At 41.2% G+C, this 19,805-nt stretch overlaps 1 protein-coding gene across 4 annotated transcripts in view; it reads left to right on the top strand.

Annotated features, from left to right (window-relative positions):
* Adamts12 (ADAM metallopeptidase with thrombospondin type 1 motif 12) overlaps nucleotides 1-19,805 on the top strand; it is a 214,041-nt gene that overhangs the window by 63,210 nt on the left and 131,026 nt on the right. For all 4 annotated transcript variants that reach the window (XR_007214150.1, XM_048368464.1, XM_048368465.1 and 1 more), the window contains exon 3: nucleotides 4,366-4,516. Coding sequence is in view for 3 of the 4 variants with exons in the window: in XM_048368464.1 (XP_048224421.1) it covers nucleotides 4,366-4,516 (151 nt within the window). In the remaining variant the exon portion in view is untranslated. The remainder of the gene's footprint in view (nucleotides 1-4,365; nucleotides 4,517-19,805) is intronic.

Below are 19,805 nucleotides of genomic sequence, written 5' to 3'. Positions count from 1 at the left end.
CACATTCAGAGGGATGTTCTTTAGAAGCTGTAATAAGCAATTTTCATAGTGGACAATTCTGTGACTGAGAGAAATTAGAGGTTCAACTGGGTGATTACCAGTAATTCCTGACATTTTTCATGTTAGGCCAATTGAGAGGTAGGGAAAAGGAATCCAGCATCACATGATGGAATGAGATGCTCACTGAGCGGATTGCTGACTCACACCTGACTCACCAAGTCTTGGCAAAACTCTTAGGATCCTGTGTTCCAGTCATCTCTCCCTGTGATTCTGTTGTACACAAAATATAGAGAACCTTGATCTAGTAAGTGTTCTTCTCTTTGTGATTGCATCTTCACTTTCTCAGTGTCCTCTTTTTAATAGCCTGAAAAGCTGCCCTTCTAGCCATGGCTTCATCTTTGCTCTGAAAGTTAGTGAATCTGGAGAGAATATGATCAAGTGAGAAACAGAATTAATTAAGAAGGCTTAAGAAGTCCTTAAATGAGCAGAAATTTGTCTTTTAGACCCCAAGTCTATTTGTCAAGATTAAGAAGTGTGTTAACCACACTGCAAGAGGAGAAAATGATTGGGTTTATCACAAAAATGCTTTCCCTACCTGTGGTTGTGCCCCCGCTATCACTGTAACTCATCTGAGTACCCTGGATACTGTTTATACGGGTATTAGAACTAGGGAAGGGAAAGGGAATATCAAATTCGAGAGACAAAGGATAGAAAGACAAACTATTCCACAAGCAATACTTACAAAACCATTTGGTGTAAACCAGTTGTATAACTAATGGGGGGAGAGGGAAATGGGGAGGGGGGAGGGGGGAGAAAATAAGGGAGGAGGTAACAAGTTGAACAAGAAATGTACTTACTGCCTTATACATGAATCTGTAACCCCTCCATACTATACTTTGACAATGAAGAAAAAGAAAAAAATAAACCATCAAGGTGAGAAACTCTAGAGAAGCATTCGCTGGTACCAGCATCAATGTAGGGTGAATTTTATATAGGAACTCTTTCAGTTCCTAGTGTAAGTTCTCTGGGGGAAAAACATGTTCTCATCTTTTCACACATGAAGATATCGAGAGACCAAATTCCTTGTGGAAAGCTATATCGCTTGTTAATGTTGGAGCTGAGAGTTGAACTCAGGTCTGTCTCCAAAGTCTTTTTCCTCTGTAGGAAAACAAACTGTGTTGTAGCTTCTCTTTCTCATAGCAAAAAGATGAGGCCAAGGGATGCCAACCACTACTGACTTAGAACCTTGGCGGCAATTAAATCAATTAATTAAGAGTATGACCTTAACTCACTTGCACAAATTCGTTCAGAAATTAGGCTTGATTCTTCCTGAGAGGTACCCTGCAAATCAACCTCCCAGAGGAGTGAGGTTTCCTTAGAAACCCCACACTCAAGGCTCTATATCTAAGTCTCTACCAGAAGGGAGGAAACTTAATCCTGCCTCTTTTCCCACCTCTTCTCAGACAGCTCAGTGTCCACTGAATCAATTACCATGAATTCTCCATAGTTCTGTGTGGCCTCGACCAGCCCTGCTTTGTGTTGAGTAAGGAAAGGTGTCTCCGTGGGGGATGAAGGATTCCCACTCATTGCCTGCTCATTGGTGAGGTCCATAAACCTCACAGTCACTTCTGGATCCCTGGAGAGACATAGAGCTGGAACTGGAAAGTTAGAGTTGGAAGGTGATTTTCCTGGAATTGATTCTGCCATGAGGGTTTTTGTATTATTCCTTCCTTATTCTGCCAATATCCAATCGGGATTGTGATTTGGAATTAAGCATAGGAATTCAATGAATGTCTTGCTATTGCAAGTCAGGGTAAGTTACCCTGGGGAGATGTTATTAAATCCCTTTTATACTACTAAATGCTCCTTCTCTCCATGTGGAGTTCCCTTTATGAAGGATCTGTGTGGATTTATAGTTATGATTTATACATCTCTCGATATGTGTGTGGTGCTACAAAATAAAGTTTATTTGCAACAATTTTAAGGAGATAGCATTGGGAAGCGTTCAAGGGTTTATAACATAGTCAAAAATGTTTAGGTGAGTTGATTTCCAAAAGAGTGTTAGCAGGTGCTGAATGAGTTGAGCAGACACTGAGAGGAAGAAAAGTAAGCAACAGAAGAGATGACTGGCAAAATTGTCATCTCCGAGCTTCAGCCCCAGGTTTACCTAGGCTCTTCTGAACAGAATAGAAGTCCTTGGTGAGTTACAAGTTTCTCCTCAATTTCATTCCTCTTCTCCTTTAAAGGTGTAAGAGAAGTGATCAGATTGCATGGAAGGCTGGCATGGAAAATGATTCCTTTGATCCCAAGCCAGAATGGGTAATAGAGGAAAGTGAGGTTTTTGGCAGCTAGTCTTGGGCAAATGGTGGAGTCAGCCCTTCTTTAGCAACAAATCAGAGGTGATTTCTTCCAGAATGACCTGGCTCCTGATAGCTAAAAACAGGCCAGTAAACCAGGACCACCTGGGCAAAGCTCTCAATAGATGTGTTGGAATTACTCAGCTGGGAACTTCCCCAACCCACCTCTCCTGGCTTCTTCCCTTCTTGACACTCGCTGGGTCCTGGGGACAGCAGCAGGTCCCCTGCTTCCTCTCCTTTCACTGGTTGCCAACTCTCCTGGGTCTTATCCAGCTATGGAGGAATATTAAGATGGAATAGGTGATTTCCATGTGAACACTGGCAAGGGTCTTCTTGTGGGGGGAATGCAAATAGAAGGAAGCCTGTAGGAAAATGCGTGGCTTTGGGTCTCTCATTGCTGTTGTCCACTGAAGAGTGAATGATTATATTCCCAAGTGGAGGCCCGATTCTTTCTTCTGTACCACTTGGGTCTAAAATTTGAATGTGATGATATCCCACCTTCTTGGTGTGTTTTTTCTTCAAGGATCTCAGTATTGAATTGATAACCATCCATGAGGAGTCTTGCACGTTTGCTTTGTTTCCATGGAACAAATGAGCCTCACTAGCCACAGGCCAAAGGCCTCCTCCTGTACCTGGTCTCTGACTCACTGTAGAAATGGACCCATGTTTTGGTGCTACTCAGGGAGGAGTCTGTGTATGGGCTATTTTGTAACAATTATTTATTACTGACCCTCTGAGCTTTGTTAGTTCTTCCTGGCCCACAGGTTTTCTTCAGGGAAAGATTCTGAGAAAATCATGTCATGTCTTCTAAAACACTGTCAATATATACTGGTATTAGAACTAGGGAAGTGAAAGGGAATACCAAAATCGAGAAACAAAGGAAAAAAAGACAAACGACTCCAAAAGCAATACTTGCAAAACCATTTGATGTAAACCAACTGAACAACTCATGGGGAGAGAGGGAAAGGGGGAGGAGGGAGGAGGGAATGAGGGAGGAGGTAACAAACAGTTCAAGAAATGTACCCAAGGCTTAATGTATGAAACTGTAACCTCTCTGTACATCACTTTGACAATAAATAAGAAAAAAAAAAGTAAATTGGAAGTTTGACATAACCATTATTGGAGTTGCTAAGGCATTATTAACCCTCTGCATTGTAAAACAGCTTGCAAAGTACTTCTGTAGTTTCTTATATGTTCTTCTCCTAACATCCCAGTGTGGTTGAAGCATTGCTTCCTTTTACAGATAAGTATGTTATGGCTCCCAAATTCAGTGAATCCTAAGGTCATATGTCTATTTTCATGATTCCCAGTAAATTGCTTTGCTGTTCTATTATCCTTGTTATTACAGATATTTTAAGCAAGGGACCAGTAACCCATTACTATAACCCTATCTGAGGAGGTTGAGACATAGAGCATCACAGTTTGAGAATAGTCTAGGAAAGAAAGTTTGCTAACCTCCATCTTCTAAATAACCAGCAAAACTCAGGGCTGAAAGCATGGGTTGGAAGATAGAGCACCAGTCTAGCAAGTTTGAAGGCCCGAGTTCAAACCCCAGTACTGCAAAAAAGATATTTTAAGGACAGATCCACAATTCCTCACCATTGAATAACCATGCTTATAAAGACATTTCATCCATGTTATTTGCATGCGTGACTCAAAGGCAGACTCTGTTTTTTTTTTTTTTGGCCAGTCCTGGGCCTTGGACTCAGGGCCTGAGCACTGTCCGTGGCTTCTTCCCACTCAAGGCTAGCACTCTGCCACTTGAGCCACAGCGCCGCTTCTGGCCGTTTTCTGTATATGTGGTGCTGGGGAATCGAACCTAGGGCCTCGTGTATCCGAGGCAGGCACTCTTGCCACTAGGCTATATCCCCAGCCCCCAAAGGCAGACTCTGGAAGCACTGGCTTTAGGATTTCCAGACAGAATCAAGATCTGTATGATATTTTACTTAACTCATTTTCATTGCATAGAGTTGTTTAGCATAAATTTTATTATTGCATATATTTACAGACTGGGATTTTCCACTTACCACATGGAGACTTTTTCATCGAGCCTGTAAGAAAGCATCCCCCAGCAGAGGACGGGTACCAGCCACACATCGTGTACAGGAGGCAGGGGCAGAGAGTTCCAGAAACAGAGGAGCCAACGTGTGGATTAAAAGGTACTATGATGTTAAAATCCTCACAGGCTGAGACTTTTGCTCTTTTGATTGGTTTAATAAAACAGATCTTCTTCTTAAGTCTGTTAGCTCTTGCTAGCTCTTCTTTGTTCTTTTTCTGGAAAGTATGATGCTAGTATAAAGGATTTTATACTATACTATACTATACTATACTATACTATACTATACTATACTATAAAGGGGCTTGAACTCATGGCTTCCTGCTCTTTGTTTGGCTTTTTCCCTTCAAGACTGACATCCTACCACTTGAGCCATACCACTAGTTCTACCTTTTAACTAATTAGTTGATGATAAGAGTCTTTCTGACTTTTTTTTGTCTTTGCTGGTTTCAAATCGTGATCTTCAGATCAAATCCTCTTGAGTAGCTAGGATTATATATAGCATGAGCCACTGCTAGTGCTTGCCTTCTTAGTGTTCTTTTTTTAAAATTTTTATTTATTTCTTGTCAAGGTGATGTACTTAATCAGAAGTGGAAAAACACCTCTCCTACTTTCTTGCCACATTGGTTGATGATATAAGCAAGGTACTCATAGCAGTAACTTAATTTGTTTGTTTTGTTTTAAAAATGGCCAAGTATCTTGATGCATATCTGTAATTCCATCACTAGGCTGCTGAGACAGGAGGATCACAAATTTGAGGCCAGTGTGAGCAACATTCTATCTTGAAAAAATGATGTGAAATTGGAAAAAAAAATCCTATAATATCTGTGAGGGAAATAAAGATGCAATAGTTTTCAGTATGAACAGTATTGTAATGCAGTAGCATAGATGTTACAGCTTATCACACTTAGCTACTATGGAAAGCAGCTTTAAATGTTTGATTGTACTGGTAATGATGTGTGAGAAGAAACTGAAAAACTTGTCAACACGTTATCAGAGATGAATTCAGAGACTTTCAGCTGTCGAGCTGTGTTCTCTGTTCTCATGCTGTAAATACAGACGTGAACCAATGTGCTCTGGGCATGATCTGGCCTCTTCCTCTCTGCCTGTCCTACACATTTAAGGTAATTTTCACAGATGGACCCAAGTTATTTCCTTGCAACCTTTCATTCTGTTTAATGTGTAGAAAATTAGAAGTACCTATAAGGGACCACTGGAAATGGAGGAGTTGCCTTAAGTATTATTGTATAGACTCTTCAGGTCAAAAGAGAAAGGCAATGCCAAAAAAAAGTTAACAAAAATAAGATTTTATACCTTAAAGATTTGGAGATCAATGACTCGATTGAGGAAATAGATGAGAAAGTTAGGGAAGGTAGATGGTGTTCTGGACCAGGGGCTTTAGAAGTGGATACAAAATAGGAAAATGGAAGGATCAGGGGACTAGATAGATTGCTCTTCAAACTATATAGTCCCTATGCTTGATGGTAATGTTCGTAGAGTGCATCTTTTTAACTAAGGAGATGAATGAAAAGATTGGTGGAGAGAATTAGAGGGAAATACTTAATTCATGAATACATTGGAAGATTGAAAAAAACCTGTTGGTTTTGCTTGGTTACTAAAATCCAAGACCAAGACTATAGGAACTCAGAGTACTAGAAGCTACAGGCCAGTTGTTATGGCCCCTGAGATGTTCATTCATCCAGTAGAAAGGCTAGTTTTCCATGAACAAGTTCTTATAGTCATAATCCTTCTCTTAGCATTTTCTCAACTCTGGGAAGTCTGTGCCTTACTTCTCTCTGGGTGCCTATGTTTTCAAACCAATCCAGAGTCATGTTTCCTAGGAAACATGGATCTGCACTGTTCTCTACTATGCGTTGTCCTGTGCTGAGCACATTCTATCAGAGTAATTAGGACCACATTCAGTATGAGTGGGGTTCAGAAGCACACTGGACACAGGAAAAAGCATTCTGGGTTGAAAAGGGGCTTTTGAGTCAATGTAACAAATAATGTAATGTAATGTAATGTAATGCTAAACTTTAGAATTACTGAATTTATTTATAATTTGGAAGCTTACTGGATGGCTTACTGCTCAAGAAAGCCTATATTTTCTTGACAGATCTTGGTACAGGTTCTAAATGGCCCAATGACCAACAATACCTGTCTCATAGTGAAAAGGGACATGAAACAAGAACAAAGAAAGGCAGATAAGGGTTGGAACTTATAGCTTGAAAGAAAGCACTATTTATGATTATTATTTTGGTACAGAGCAAAGAATATCTACAGAGAGAGGAATGTGTGTGTGAACGGTTAAATGGATGGATGGATGGATAGATGGATGGGTAGACAGAGAGGTAAGAAATGACTACCTTCATTTACTCAACAGAGTCCCCATTCTGTTGAGCCTGAGGTACTCAGGATGTAGAAATGAATGAAGTTCTTTACCAGGCAAGACTGTGGAGATGAGGGTGTAAGAATCCTTGGGACCACAGCAGATGTGCTGGCTAGAAGGACCAAGACTAGGGCAGAGCCACAGAGACAGCCACAGCAATCCTACCAAGCATTGCTGGTCTCTATAGCCACAACACTCATAGTTGTCAGCTTCCTCTGGGTAGGGGGAAGGAAAATCCTCACCTGTTCATCTAAGTAGATTCCTGATATCTTTCCAGACAACTTCCCCTACATGGGGCTGTCTAGGAACACTCTCTCCCCTGCAATAGCTGCTTCTGCCATGGAATGTAGCGCTCATCTTGTACCACTTTTTCCCCCCTTCCCTCCTGCTTCTTTAGCATTCCTTGGAAGGGGTTGATACAGAGTTTTGCCCAGGCTGTTTCCTCTGCAGAGAATACTTTTCCCCCAGATCTCTTCATAGATAGCTCTTGCACACTATCCAGCTCCTTAATCAAAATTATCCAGATCCTCTAGCGCTTTGTAAAACCCGCATCTTGCTTAATTTTTTTCATTGTCTGATGTTTTATCTAGTTATTTATTACTATCTTCCCTCAACCGGAAGTAAACAACCTACAGGCAGATAGTCCCTTGTTTTCTATGCAGTATTCCCAGATTCTACCATAATAAGTACTTGGTGGATGCGGAATGGAGTTAGCAAGTAAGTAAATAAATCAGACCCCATTTTGAACTTGTGCCTAGTATGTGCCACTAGGACACAGATTTGTATTCAAAGTATGAAGCTCAGTGCCTGCTGCCTCATAATAGTTTCATTGATAAATATTTGTTGGTTGAATAAGTGGATATTGCTGGTATGACTGGGGAGAGGTCGTGCATTCAGGTCACCAAGCTGCTGAGAGCTGGCAAATCCACTCTTGGTGGTGCTTGATGTTAACTAAGTATTTGTCCTACAGCTTGATTAACACCAGCGTTTGGGAAAACAAACATTTCCACCCACACACAGCCCCATTTCTCTACAGCATCTGGAGACCTCATAAATAACCGTGAAACTGTTTCTTGATGGGGAAGAAAGTTTACTTGTTAGATTTGACATGAAATTCTTGAGGAACTTGTTGATGAACTTTATGCTATAAATCTTTCCCTCCAAAAGCAGGGAAATGGATCCCTTAAGTGCTTTCTGGGCCAATATGTCAAGGGTTATAAGGTTCTAGAAGTTTTCTTCTTATAGTTGTTTGTGTGTCATTGATTGACCTTCTTTCCTTCCTTCAAAAATGTTAATTTGTCCAGAAACCAAAGAACACAATCTGAACACATCCTGTGAGACGCTACTATCATGCAGTGGCCATCTGGTGGGAAAATAAAGAGAAACTATGCAACTCACATTTAGAAACATGCTAGGAGCATACAGCCAAGGAGCTTGATGACATCAAGAGGAAGAGAGTGCTGAATGCCAGTAACTCACACCTGTAATCTTAGCTACTCAAAGAGGCTGAGATCTGAGTATGACAGTTTGAAGCCAGCCTGTATAGGAAAGTCTGTGAGACTCTCATCTCCAATAAACTACTCAGAAAAAGGCAGAAATGGTGCTGTGCCTCAGCTGGTAGAGAGCTAGTCTTAAGTACAAAAAGGCTCAGGGACAGTGCCCAGGCCCTGAGTTCAAGCCCCAGGAACAGAAAAAAAAAGAAAGAGGGAGAGAGAAAGAGAGGTAAAGAGAGAGAAGAGTGTAGAGAGAGAAGTAGAAAGAGGAGGAAAGAGGAATGAGAGGGGCAGGGAGAGAGAGAGAGAGAGAGAGAGAGAGAGAGACAGAGACAGAGAGAGAGAGAGAACACCATGGAAAAAAGCCATGTCAAAAGAGGCATAGATTCTCAGAATGTTATTTTCTCTGAAATTACAGCTACAGAATTTTCAGCATTTGAGCCATCATATCTTTTATGAGCTGAATTATGTTTCCTCAAATTTAATATGTTGAAGTCCTAATTCCTGATACCTTAGAATGTGATTGGAGACAGACACTTTGAAGAGGTCAAAAAATTAAAATGCTGTCATTAGGGTACACCCTACTCTATTATGGCTGTGCTTTCTTAGGAGGAAATTTGGACAGATCTTAGACAAAGGGCCGTATGAAGATGCAGGGAGAAGGAAGAAACCATGAAGTGAGGCCTCTTGGTTTGAAATACTTAAATCCATGGACCCCTTTATTCTGCTCTTGCTCCAGTGCTCAGCTGGTTACAGATGATCTATTCTTTCTCTTTCTGTCTGCCTTTCTTTCTTTTGATCTTCCATTTTATTTTTCTTTTTTGGTACCAGAGTTTGTACCCAGGGTCTTGCATATGCTAAGCAAAAGCTTACCACGTGAACCATACCCCTGTTCCCCATATTTCTTATTTTGCTTTTGAGAAAGGGCCTCACTCACTTTTTTTCTGGGCCTGCCTCAAACTTATGACCCTCCTATGTCCTCCTCCTGAGTATCTAGGAATTATAAGTGTTTACCACTCTGCTTGGCTAAGATGTTCTGTTCTACAAGCCCAAGTAACAAAAGGTCAAAGGACAGTTCTCAGGGAGATGGAGCAGTCTTTCCACTTAGGCATGATCTTGGCTCTGGGATCTTGATCTTGGGACTGCTCAGGGGTTTATGAAAGAGCCTTTTGGAAGGGAGAAGCTGTTATCAAAATCCCAAATGGCCCCTTCCCATACACAATTCCACCAGCACTCATGCTGGAATGAATCCTCTGGGATTCTTTCTTCCTACTTCAAGAGGCTTCTTTGGGACTCCATCCTGGAGTGACAATGTCTGTGTTCACAAGCCTGGGGCGAAGCATTAGCAGTGTAACCAGGCAGATTTGAAACCAGGCTAGCTGTCTCACCTTTGGCAAGTGTTACTTCCTACTTCTTGTTTCCATTTTTTCCTCTGTAAACTATGAATGGTCAAAAGGTCACAGAAATGCAAAACGATCAAACAAATGATCACCTTCCAACACTACCAATCAACATGGAACATTTTGAATGTGGAATAAGCAGGATTTCCCTGGGCTCTGGAAGTTTGGAACTAGCCAGAGAGCCATTGGATTCCGACTTCAGCAAAGAAGATGCAAGTGGAACTAGACTGCCATGTTTGGTACAACATCCTTGTTTTATACTTATCATTTCAGCATTTGAGCCATCATATCTTTTATGAGCTGAATTATGTCTCCTTTGGTCCTCAGTAACTAGAGGGGCAGGCAGTGGAAACTAGTTGTGCCATTCACTTTTTCCATCCCATAGAACATTACATAGAAGGCTTTTAGGGTGAAAAAAGCATTAAAATGTTCATGCAGACTAAACTGGCAGGAAGATGCCGGCAGCTGCTTAGAACGTGCTGGAAGCCACTGAAGGCCTGATAACTGGGGATGTGCTGAAAGACCGTATCAGTTACCCCGCCGCTTTCCAGCAGATATCTTCACAGAAGCTGGTTCTGAGTCATGTCTTCTGGGATTGGAAAAAGACAGGGAATTCTTTATAGCTGTCTAACAGTGTATGAACAGGAGGACACTTGGACTGGTCACTGGAAAACCTGATGGTGGTTGCACATCACTATGAGAATGCCTTCATCATACTGCCAATTTCATAAACATTCTGAGGAAATGTGGAGGCTAGTCACCTACAAGAGCCCTTGCTTCATTCCCTATTTATAATCAGCAGGGACAAAAGTGGACACTTGGAAAACCAGAAGCTTGAGAACACAGAAACTCTGTAGAACATGAACTAATCTCCTGATAAGTGCGAACCAACCCTATCAGATCTTCCATTCTTGGATTATCTAAAATATGCAATACATCAGTTTGGATGATTTCTTATCGTAACTATTTCTAAAAGCCAGAGGAACTCTTCATTTTTTTTTTTTAAAAAAAGCAATACTAAACAGATAGCTTTTAATGTTACCCAATTCTGGAAATGTTGAACAAATGATAATTTTCCAACATTGACAATCAACAGGAAATATTTAATATTTATAGTGACCAGGATGCTCTTTGAGGTTTAGAACCCATTTCATAAGAGATATGAAACTGGGATGCCTCATTTTCCATGGTGGCATCTTTGCCATCTCCGTGATGTTTCATGGGCTGTACTGAACACTCACGGACTCTCCGGCAGCCTGAAGCTAAGGTGAACTTCCCTGATGAGTCCATTCAATAACCAGATTGTCAGAAGGAAACAGGTATTGGGCAAAAGGCTAGTTGAGACCAAGATCAGGAATTGGTCAAGAGTCTACACTTGATGTCAGGCTGACTAGAGTTCATCAGCTAAATTCCATCTGCCAATGGCTTTGCAGAGCCTTAGAGCCAAGAATGGATATTTCAGTTTTAATGGTTACATTCTAAGTGGTTCTGTAATGACTTGTACAATATCCCCAGTTCTACACACAGTCTGCAAATGCTCAGACATAGCACAGCACATCTGCTATCTGTTAACAACAGACTCCTGGTCTAGGCCACTAGCTGTTGTCAAAGTGTCGTCTGCTGGAGCAGCAGCAGCCCTGGGGAACCAGCAAGATATGCCAATTCCACTTTCTTAATGATTGAGAAAACTTTGAAAGTGGTCTCTACTATTCGAGTTTAATTGGCACTCTGGAAAATTCTGGTACATGCTAAAGTCTTAAGAGACATGAGCTAGATGTTTTGTTATTTATGCAATTCATTAGTATATTTCTTAGCAAAAGATGAGTGAGTGAAAGTTTCTTACGCTCTCTGTGACTTACATTAGCAGTCAATTTGTCATGAGAATTAAGAGCCTAAACCCCGAAAACTTAATATTTCAAATTTATTATTGTCTGAAAAATTGTAGGGAGGGAGTAGAGAGTAAAGAAGAAAATACTGTTATAAAAATACTTATGCACAGGAGCATTAAGATAGAAATTCTATAGTACAGTAGGGTGACTCTAATTAGCAATTTATTGTATATTTCAAAATAGCTACAAGGAATTTTGAATGTTTCCAATGTAGAGAAATGGTCAGTGTTCAAGATAATAGTTGTGACAATTCATTTGATTTGATCATTGCCCATTGTATAACTGTGTGGGAATACTATGCCATACCCCATAAATATGTGCAATTATTATGTACCAAACACTTAAGAATTCTTAAATGTCAGGTCAGTTACAAGAGACCCTATTAAGGTATGAGATATTAGTGGGAATCAAGAGCATTGTGCAGAAAAGGCACAGACCCCAATGGAAGTAAGAAGTACTGATTTATGGGGCTGGGGTTGTGGCTCAAGTGGTAGAACGCCTGCCTAGTAGGCTTGAGGCCCTGAGCTCAAACTCTAGTACTATGTCATAAATGAATGAATAAATGCTAGTCTAGAAACTGGGTGTCTGGACTTAATACATTTATTAAAGAGGCTTGTGGGGACCTCCCAGACAAACTCTGGGTTATTTCTCAAGCCCTGATTATATATGCCAGAAGACCATTTCCCTGAAGAAACACACCCACAACACTCCCGCACTCTTGGAACTGATATTTCTGCTTTCAGGCCTTTGGGGATTTTTATCTTTTGGAGCTGACTTCCCACCTCTCTGCTGCCCTTGAGCTAAAGCGACTTGCCTTATTCATGACTCACGCTCAGGGAAATGGGGATCATAAAAATCAGTCCAAGAGGATTGGATTGTTACAAGGAATTTAGAACACATATGTTTTAGCTCAATAAATCTAACGCACAAAACTTTAGAAGCTGCTGTTCTTTTAAAAAAAATAATTGTTATTCAAATGATAAGTCTCCAGTCGGTTAAAATCAAAAGAAGCCGAGAGTGCTTTTGGTGAGCCTGGTTTCTGGCTCCTGCTGCTATTTTCTTACAGGGGCTTTAATGCTTCTTTCTTCTGCTGCTGTGATTCCTGAGGGTGAGCGCCACAGAACTGTGTCTTTCTCTGGTGCAGTCGGCTTGTATTCCAAATCACCCGCAGCAATAGGATGGTGACTTCCTTTGAGAGACATAGGGAGTTTGTGCCTTTGATACTAACAGGAAAAGCAGGGAATGCATCCTTTGGTATGGAGTGAGGTCAGAAAGGAAGGAAAACCTGACTTCTCTATGCAGTAGCTGGCCTGCTACTTGGGGCTGTATCCGTTGTAATCTGTTCAGCATTCCATTGGAGGCATTTGGAGGGTGTGTGTGTGTGTGTGTGTGTGTGTGTGTGTGTGTGTGTGTGTGTTATTGGTGGTCTGTGCTTTAATACTAGTGGTTCTGGGCATGAATTGTGAATAGGAATCAATACTTCTGTGAGCTTAGGTGAGTTGAAAACCTCAGTACCATCTGTGAAGTGAACAAGGGTATTTGCTCGGAGTTTGTGTACAAAGTGGAGAAGATGGAAGCATTTAGTAAGTGCTGCCTCTGTGCCAAGGTTGGTCAGCCTCAGGTCTCACTGACAAATCTTCCTTAGGGGAGATGATAGTCTACAAAATGGCAATCTCAGGAATTCCCGCTCAGAAGAATTCTATCAGCCCACTCTAAAAGCTGTTCGACTTGCACAAAAGAAGGCCATATATTGTTTGGAGTACAAGGACCCAGAGCTTCCACACAGCTCTGTTCATTGCCTGAAACCAATTCATTCAAGGCTGATTACCAGTGCCCCTCAGACTTAGACTAGCTAGTTACCAGTGTCTGAATATCATCATATATTAGGTACAATATTAGTTCTAGAAGCATCTCTTATTTGAGATACACAGCTACCACAAGAGAAACTCTTATTACATTTATTTTACAGATGAGAAAACTGAGAGAGGGAGAGAGGAGGAGAGGGAGAGGGAGAAACAGAGAGAGAGAAAGAGAGAGAGAGAGAAAGAGAGAGAGAGAGAGAGAAGAGAGAGAACTTAAGAGACCTTTCCATGCTCACACTGTCAAATGTGATAGAGTTGTTCTGTATTACCAAAAACCCCGTGTTCTGCCCACTGTGTTCTAGAACCTTCTTTATTCTGTCCAGCTATCTTGCCTCATTATGACTTATACCTTTCTGAGACATTGTGAAGGACTCTGTGGCTGAGATGAGGCAGCAGGAGAGGCTCCTTGGCTGTGCACATGGCTGCGGTTCTTAATACTCCTTTTTGTTAAGGAGCTAAAGGAAGATATCAAGTAGAGGGGGAAATGGAATTTGGAAGTTCATCGAGAAAATGGAATTGCCATTTATTATATGCATAGCATGGAGCTAAAATCTTCCCAAATATCACTCATTTGATTCTCACAATAGCATCTAGAGTTATATTTATACTATCCTTGTTTGCAGATGAGAAAGCAGGCAAGTAAATCTTTATGACTAAGTATAAGCCTCTACTCTCTCGACTGAATTAGAGCTTCTCCACCGGTAAAGAGCTTCAGGAAATAAGTTATTCTAACTGAGTGAACATAAGGGCCATACAGAGTTCCCTGTCTCTCGTGGCCATAGTTGGGAATTTGTTAAAAATTCTTCAGTGATGCTAATGGCCTTATGACAGTGTGGAACACACACACACACACACACACACACACACACACACACACACTCTAGGGTACTTTGATAGTGTAATGATGCCATCTAGTGGTCTTGCTGAAGACACATGCATACACAGTGTCTTAGATCCACTCTTTTTGCAACATTTGGCATAAGCAGTATATAATCCTGTTCCCTACAGCTAGATTCTAGTTGGTCCATACCACCTGGTGGAAAAGTGTCCCATCTACTTCTGGATGGACATTGAAGGAATGTTCAAGGAACATCTGTGTGTGGCTTCAGTAGTAAAGCGACTGTCTGATAAGTTCCAAGCTGTGAGTCTAGCCCATGATACTGCCAAAAGAAAATAGTTTGGGTGGATTTATTTTGCTTGAAGCTCCAAAATGGATCTTTTGCAATTGATAAAATTATAACTATATTTGGATACAGGTATTTAATAAAAACATTGGCAAGGGTAGTCTATACACTGATTCAAATTCTACAAAATCCAATTGTTTCTCAACTCTCCGCAATGCTTAAAAGTAGGTGCTATCGATCTCATATACTCTTGGTGTCTTTTTCCCTATTCAAGGGGAAACAGAGATTTTTTCAGTTGCTAATAAGTAGGATCTATCTCTCTTGCTCTGACAATTACCTGAATCCGTGTTCATTGGGTAATGTCTCCGAGTCTTCAGAATACTTTAGATTATGGTTCCCACTGGATCTTGTGTCTATCGAATGCAAAAAGTATGCCTTGAAGATACAATCCCAAAAACAGCACTGTTGGGAGATGTTGAAGTCATAAGGATTCCACCTTCATGTTCAGATTAATACATTACCAAAGGGCTGGAGGCTACAACCTTGACCTTCTTGCTCTTTAACCTCTTGCATGGGGTAATGTAGTCCTCCTCAGAAGCCAGCCCCTTATATCTGAACAATCCAGAATTATGAGAAATAAATTTCTGTTGTTTGCAAATTAACTAGTCGCAGGTATTCTGTAATCACAGCAAAGAGTGGATTGTGGCTGATTATGGAAATCATGTGTTGTTAAAGCAAATTAAAATAGAGAGCAAGGCCAGGTGCTTGTGGCTCATGCCTGTAATTCTAGTTACTCAGGAGGCTGAGATCTGTGGATCACAGTTCAAAGCCAACTTGGGCAGGAAGTCTGCGAGACTCTTCTCTCCAATTAACCACCAGAAAATTGGAAGTGGAGCTATGGCTCAAAGTGGTAAAGTGCTAACCTTGAGCAAAAGAGCTCAGGGACAGCATTTAGGCCCTCAGTTCAAGCCTCACCCCTGACTTAAAAAAATGAAGAGCAGGTATTACAAAGCTATAGTAATAAAAAACAGTTTGGTATTGGCACAAGAACAGGCCTGAGGACCAATGGATCAGAACTGAAGACCCAGAAATGAACCCGCAGAACTGTGGCTACTTGATCTTTGATAAAGGAGCTAAAAAACCAAATAGGATGGAGAAAAGACAGCCTCTTCAACAAATAGTGCTGGCAAAACTGGTTCAACACCTGTAATAAATAAAAACTAGATCCTTATATGTCACCCTGCACCAAAATCAATTGAAAATGGAACAGAGACTTCGAAGTAAAATCAGATACCCTGAAAACACTACAAGAAGGAATAGGAGAAACACTTGGGGTCCTCGGTACAGGATGAAACTTTCCTAATAAAGGCCCAGAAACACAAAGAAAGGTTGGACAAATGGGACTACATCAAACTGCAGAGCTTCTGCAGGGCAAAGGACATACCTTGCAAGATAAACAGAAAGCCCACAGATTGGGAAAAGATCTTTACCAGCCATACAACAGACAAAAGCCTCATATCTAAAACATATGCAGAACTCAAAAACTTAAATTCCTCCAAAACAAATCCTCAAAGAACCAATGGCCCCCTCACCATGTGGGCCAAAGACCTTAAAAAGAGACTTTTGTTTGAAGAGGAAATGAGAATGGCCAAGAGACACATGAAGAAGTACTCTACATCACTGGCCATAAAAGAAATGCAAATCAAAACAACATTGAGATTCCACCTCACCCCATTAAGAATGTCCATTATCAGGAAACTAACAATGATAAATGCTGGAGGGGCTGTGGCCAAAAGGGAACCCGACTACATTGTTGGTGGGAATGTAAACTTGTTCAACCACTCTGGAAAGTGGTATGGAGATTCCTCAGAAGGCTAAACATAGAGCTCCTCTACGACCCAGCAGCCCCACTTTTGGGAATCTACCCAAAAGATTACAAGCAAGACCTCACTAAAGCCACCAGCACAACAATGTTCATTGCAGCACAATTTGTCATAGCTAGAATCTGGAACCAAGCCAGACGCCCCTCAGTAGATGAGTGGATCAGGAACATGTGGTACATATACATATACATACATATACATATGCCTCTATCAGAAAGAATGACATTGCCCCATTTGTAAGGAAATGGAAGGACTTGGAAAAAAATTATACTAAATGAAGTGAGCCAGAACCAAAGAAACATGGACTCTATGGTTTCCCTCATAGGGAATAATTAGTAGATGTTTAGGCTAGTCATAGATCACAGTAGCCCAATAGCTATGCCCTTATGAACACATAAGATGATGCTAAGTGAAATGAACTCCATGTTATGGAAACAAATGTTATATCACTGTTGTAATTATTTTTAACGTGCTATGTGAAACCATACTTTTTGTTTGTTTGTTTCTCTCTTATTCCCTTCCTGTGGTTGTACCCCTGCTATCACTGTATCTCATCTGAGTACACTGGATACTGTATGTAGGTGTATTAGAACTAGGGAAGAGAAAGGGAATATCAAAATCGAGACAAAGGATAAAAGTACAAATGATTCCAAAAGCAATACTTACAAAACCGTTTGGTATAAACCAACTGAACAACTCATGGCGGGGGGTGGGGGGAGAGGGAAAGGGGGATGCAGGGGTAGGAAAAATGAGGGAGGAGCTGAACAAGAAATGTACTCACTGCCTTACATATGAAACTGTAACCCCTCTGTACTTCACTTTGACAATGAATGAAAAAAATGAAGAGCAGGACTGAGAAACCCTCAGGGTAAAAAAAAATAGTTGAGCATTAAAAATAATCTTTAACTGTACTTAAATTGCAAACATAAGTGAAAACTGACCTAAACCACCAGGTCACTTCTTGTTTGCTACTACCTCAGGAATTGTTTGTACAGATGAACTCTACAAAGTTTATTGTGCCTCTGTTTACCTTTCTAACAGTCTATATAATGTGACATTTGGAAAGCTCATCCAAGTTAAGAGAATATGAAATACTAATACATTCTCATCACAGAGAACTAAAATTGTTAGCATTCTGTATTTGGTGCTCAGATGTATATGTATACATATACATATATATGTATATACATGTATATCAGGTATGAATGCATGTGTATGTATAGCATATATAGATATGATACATGCTAACTTGCAGGGAGCTATGATATAAATTTAGTCATCATCAAGAGCTTAAATGGCTTGTTCAACCACACTGAATCCAGAATCTTTCTCCATGTCTGTTCTCTCTGGCTGTTCTCTTTCTCCAGTACACAGTTAGAACTCTGGAGGAGCCGGCCTTTTTCGACCTGGGATGACACTAGTTTTGACAGAAGAGCCTGGTGACAACCTGTGAGGAGTGAGGACAGAACCCCGCCAGCAGGATCAGTGTTTTTCCTTTTGTGAGGAGAAATCTGTCATAATGGGCAAAAAGCATTGGCAAAAAGGGTCCAGGAAAAGGCAAGTGTAGCCTTCGTGCAGGCAAATGGTGGACAAAGAAGGCTGATCTTACCAAAAGCCTGTGTTGAGAGAGCGCATATTGAGAAAACAGTGAGGGCCACAAGGCCACCTAAGGCCCATAGCTCTGCTGAGAGGTCAGGGACCACAGTGAGGGCTGACTGGGGAGATGAAGGTCCTACAGGAAAGTGCACAGCAGGAGCTGACTCTTCCTCAGGCATCTGAGTGCCCTTTCCATACTCAGGGCTTTTCTCTCTCTCTTCCCCTCTTCCCTTTCTGCTCCTCTTTGAGCCTGTGGATTTGCAGCTGAAATGTGTTATTCCAGTAAACATCTCCACTGAAATGACTTTTCCTGCCCCAGGGAATTGGCAGCACACAAAGACTCTGGACTTCATTCTGTGCAGGGCTGGTTTCAGGGCTGCCCTGAGGAGGAAACTGGATGTTCAGAACACGTTTAACTGACACCCGTGATTTCATGGACACACTGGAACTTGCAACCGAGTTTTGTGCCACGGGCTGGGCTTGTTCTTTCCCTTAGGCATATGAGGAGTTGTAAGCTTGATGCCATGGCTCCATCTGCAAATATTGGTTGAGAGATTGAGTATATTTGAGAGGCAGAGGATAGAGTGTGAACATAGTAGCCATCATTCACACAGGCAGACCCCTGTTGCATCAGAACACAGGCAGAGAAGCCAGTCAATAATCATGAGCCAACATAAATCTGTGCAAATCCATCAAAAACAGTACAAGAAATGTATCCAAAGCCTAATGTATGAAACTGTAACCTCTCTGTACATCAGTTTGATAATAAAAATTTGGAAAAAAAAAAAGAATTAGTGGGATGAAACAGCAGAGAACAAAGGAAGGACTTTTCAATTAAGAATGAAAAAACACTGGAAGCTAGTGGCTCACACTTGTTGTCCTAGCTATTCAGGAGGCTGAGTTCTGAGGATTGTGATTGGAGTCCAGCTGTGAAACTCTTATCTCCAATACTACTCAAAAAGGCCAGAGGTGGCACTGTGGCTCAAGTGTGCTTTCCTTGAACAAAAGAAACTTTAGGGACAGCACACAAGTCCTGAGTTCAAGCCCTAGGACCGGCAAAAACAGTTTTAAAAAGAATGAAACAGGGCTGTGGATATGGCCTAGTGGCAAGAGTGCTTGCCTCATGTACATGAAGCCCTGGGTTCAATTCCTCAGCACCACATATGTAAAAAAGGCCAGAAGCGGCGCTGTGGCTCAAGTGGTAGAGTGCTAGCCTTGAGCAAAAAGAAGCCAGGGACAGTGCTCAGGCTCTGAGTCCAAGGCTCAGGACAGGCTGGGGAAAAAAAAAAAAGAATGAAACAAACAAGCAGAGCTACCAGTTCAAAACCCAGCACACAGGCCTACAGCACAAGGCTTGAAGAGGGATTTTTAAAAGGCAAGAGTAAAGTTGAAGACCCTCAAATGTCTATAATAATTGGATCACTTGGAAAGCCTAAAAAATGAAAAATTTCCAAGAAATTAAGCTCCTTTAAAGCAAAAGTTTGGTTTACTTCGGATTTGCTCTTTTTAAAGCAGAAACACAGGAAACAGCAATATAACATCTTCTTCCAAAGAAGTATATCTAAGTTGTGAAATATATCCAGGAAGAAGAGGAAAACGGGAGGCCAATCCTGAATGACAGCTCACCCTCTTGAATGGACAGAACCCATTCAGTAGTGAAGGCTCATGCACATGCATGTCATTCCAAGCTGGAACTAGGGGTTGGAAGACCTGATTTTGACTGAACACAACAGTATCTCAATTAACCACATCCAGG

The sequence above is a fragment of the Perognathus longimembris genome, chromosome 19, assembly GCF_023159225.1.
Source record: "Perognathus longimembris pacificus isolate PPM17 chromosome 19, ASM2315922v1, whole genome shotgun sequence".
NCBI classification, from domain to species: domain Eukaryota; kingdom Metazoa; phylum Chordata; class Mammalia; order Rodentia; family Heteromyidae; genus Perognathus; species Perognathus longimembris.
This window is presented reverse-complemented; position numbering and strand designations above follow the sequence as displayed.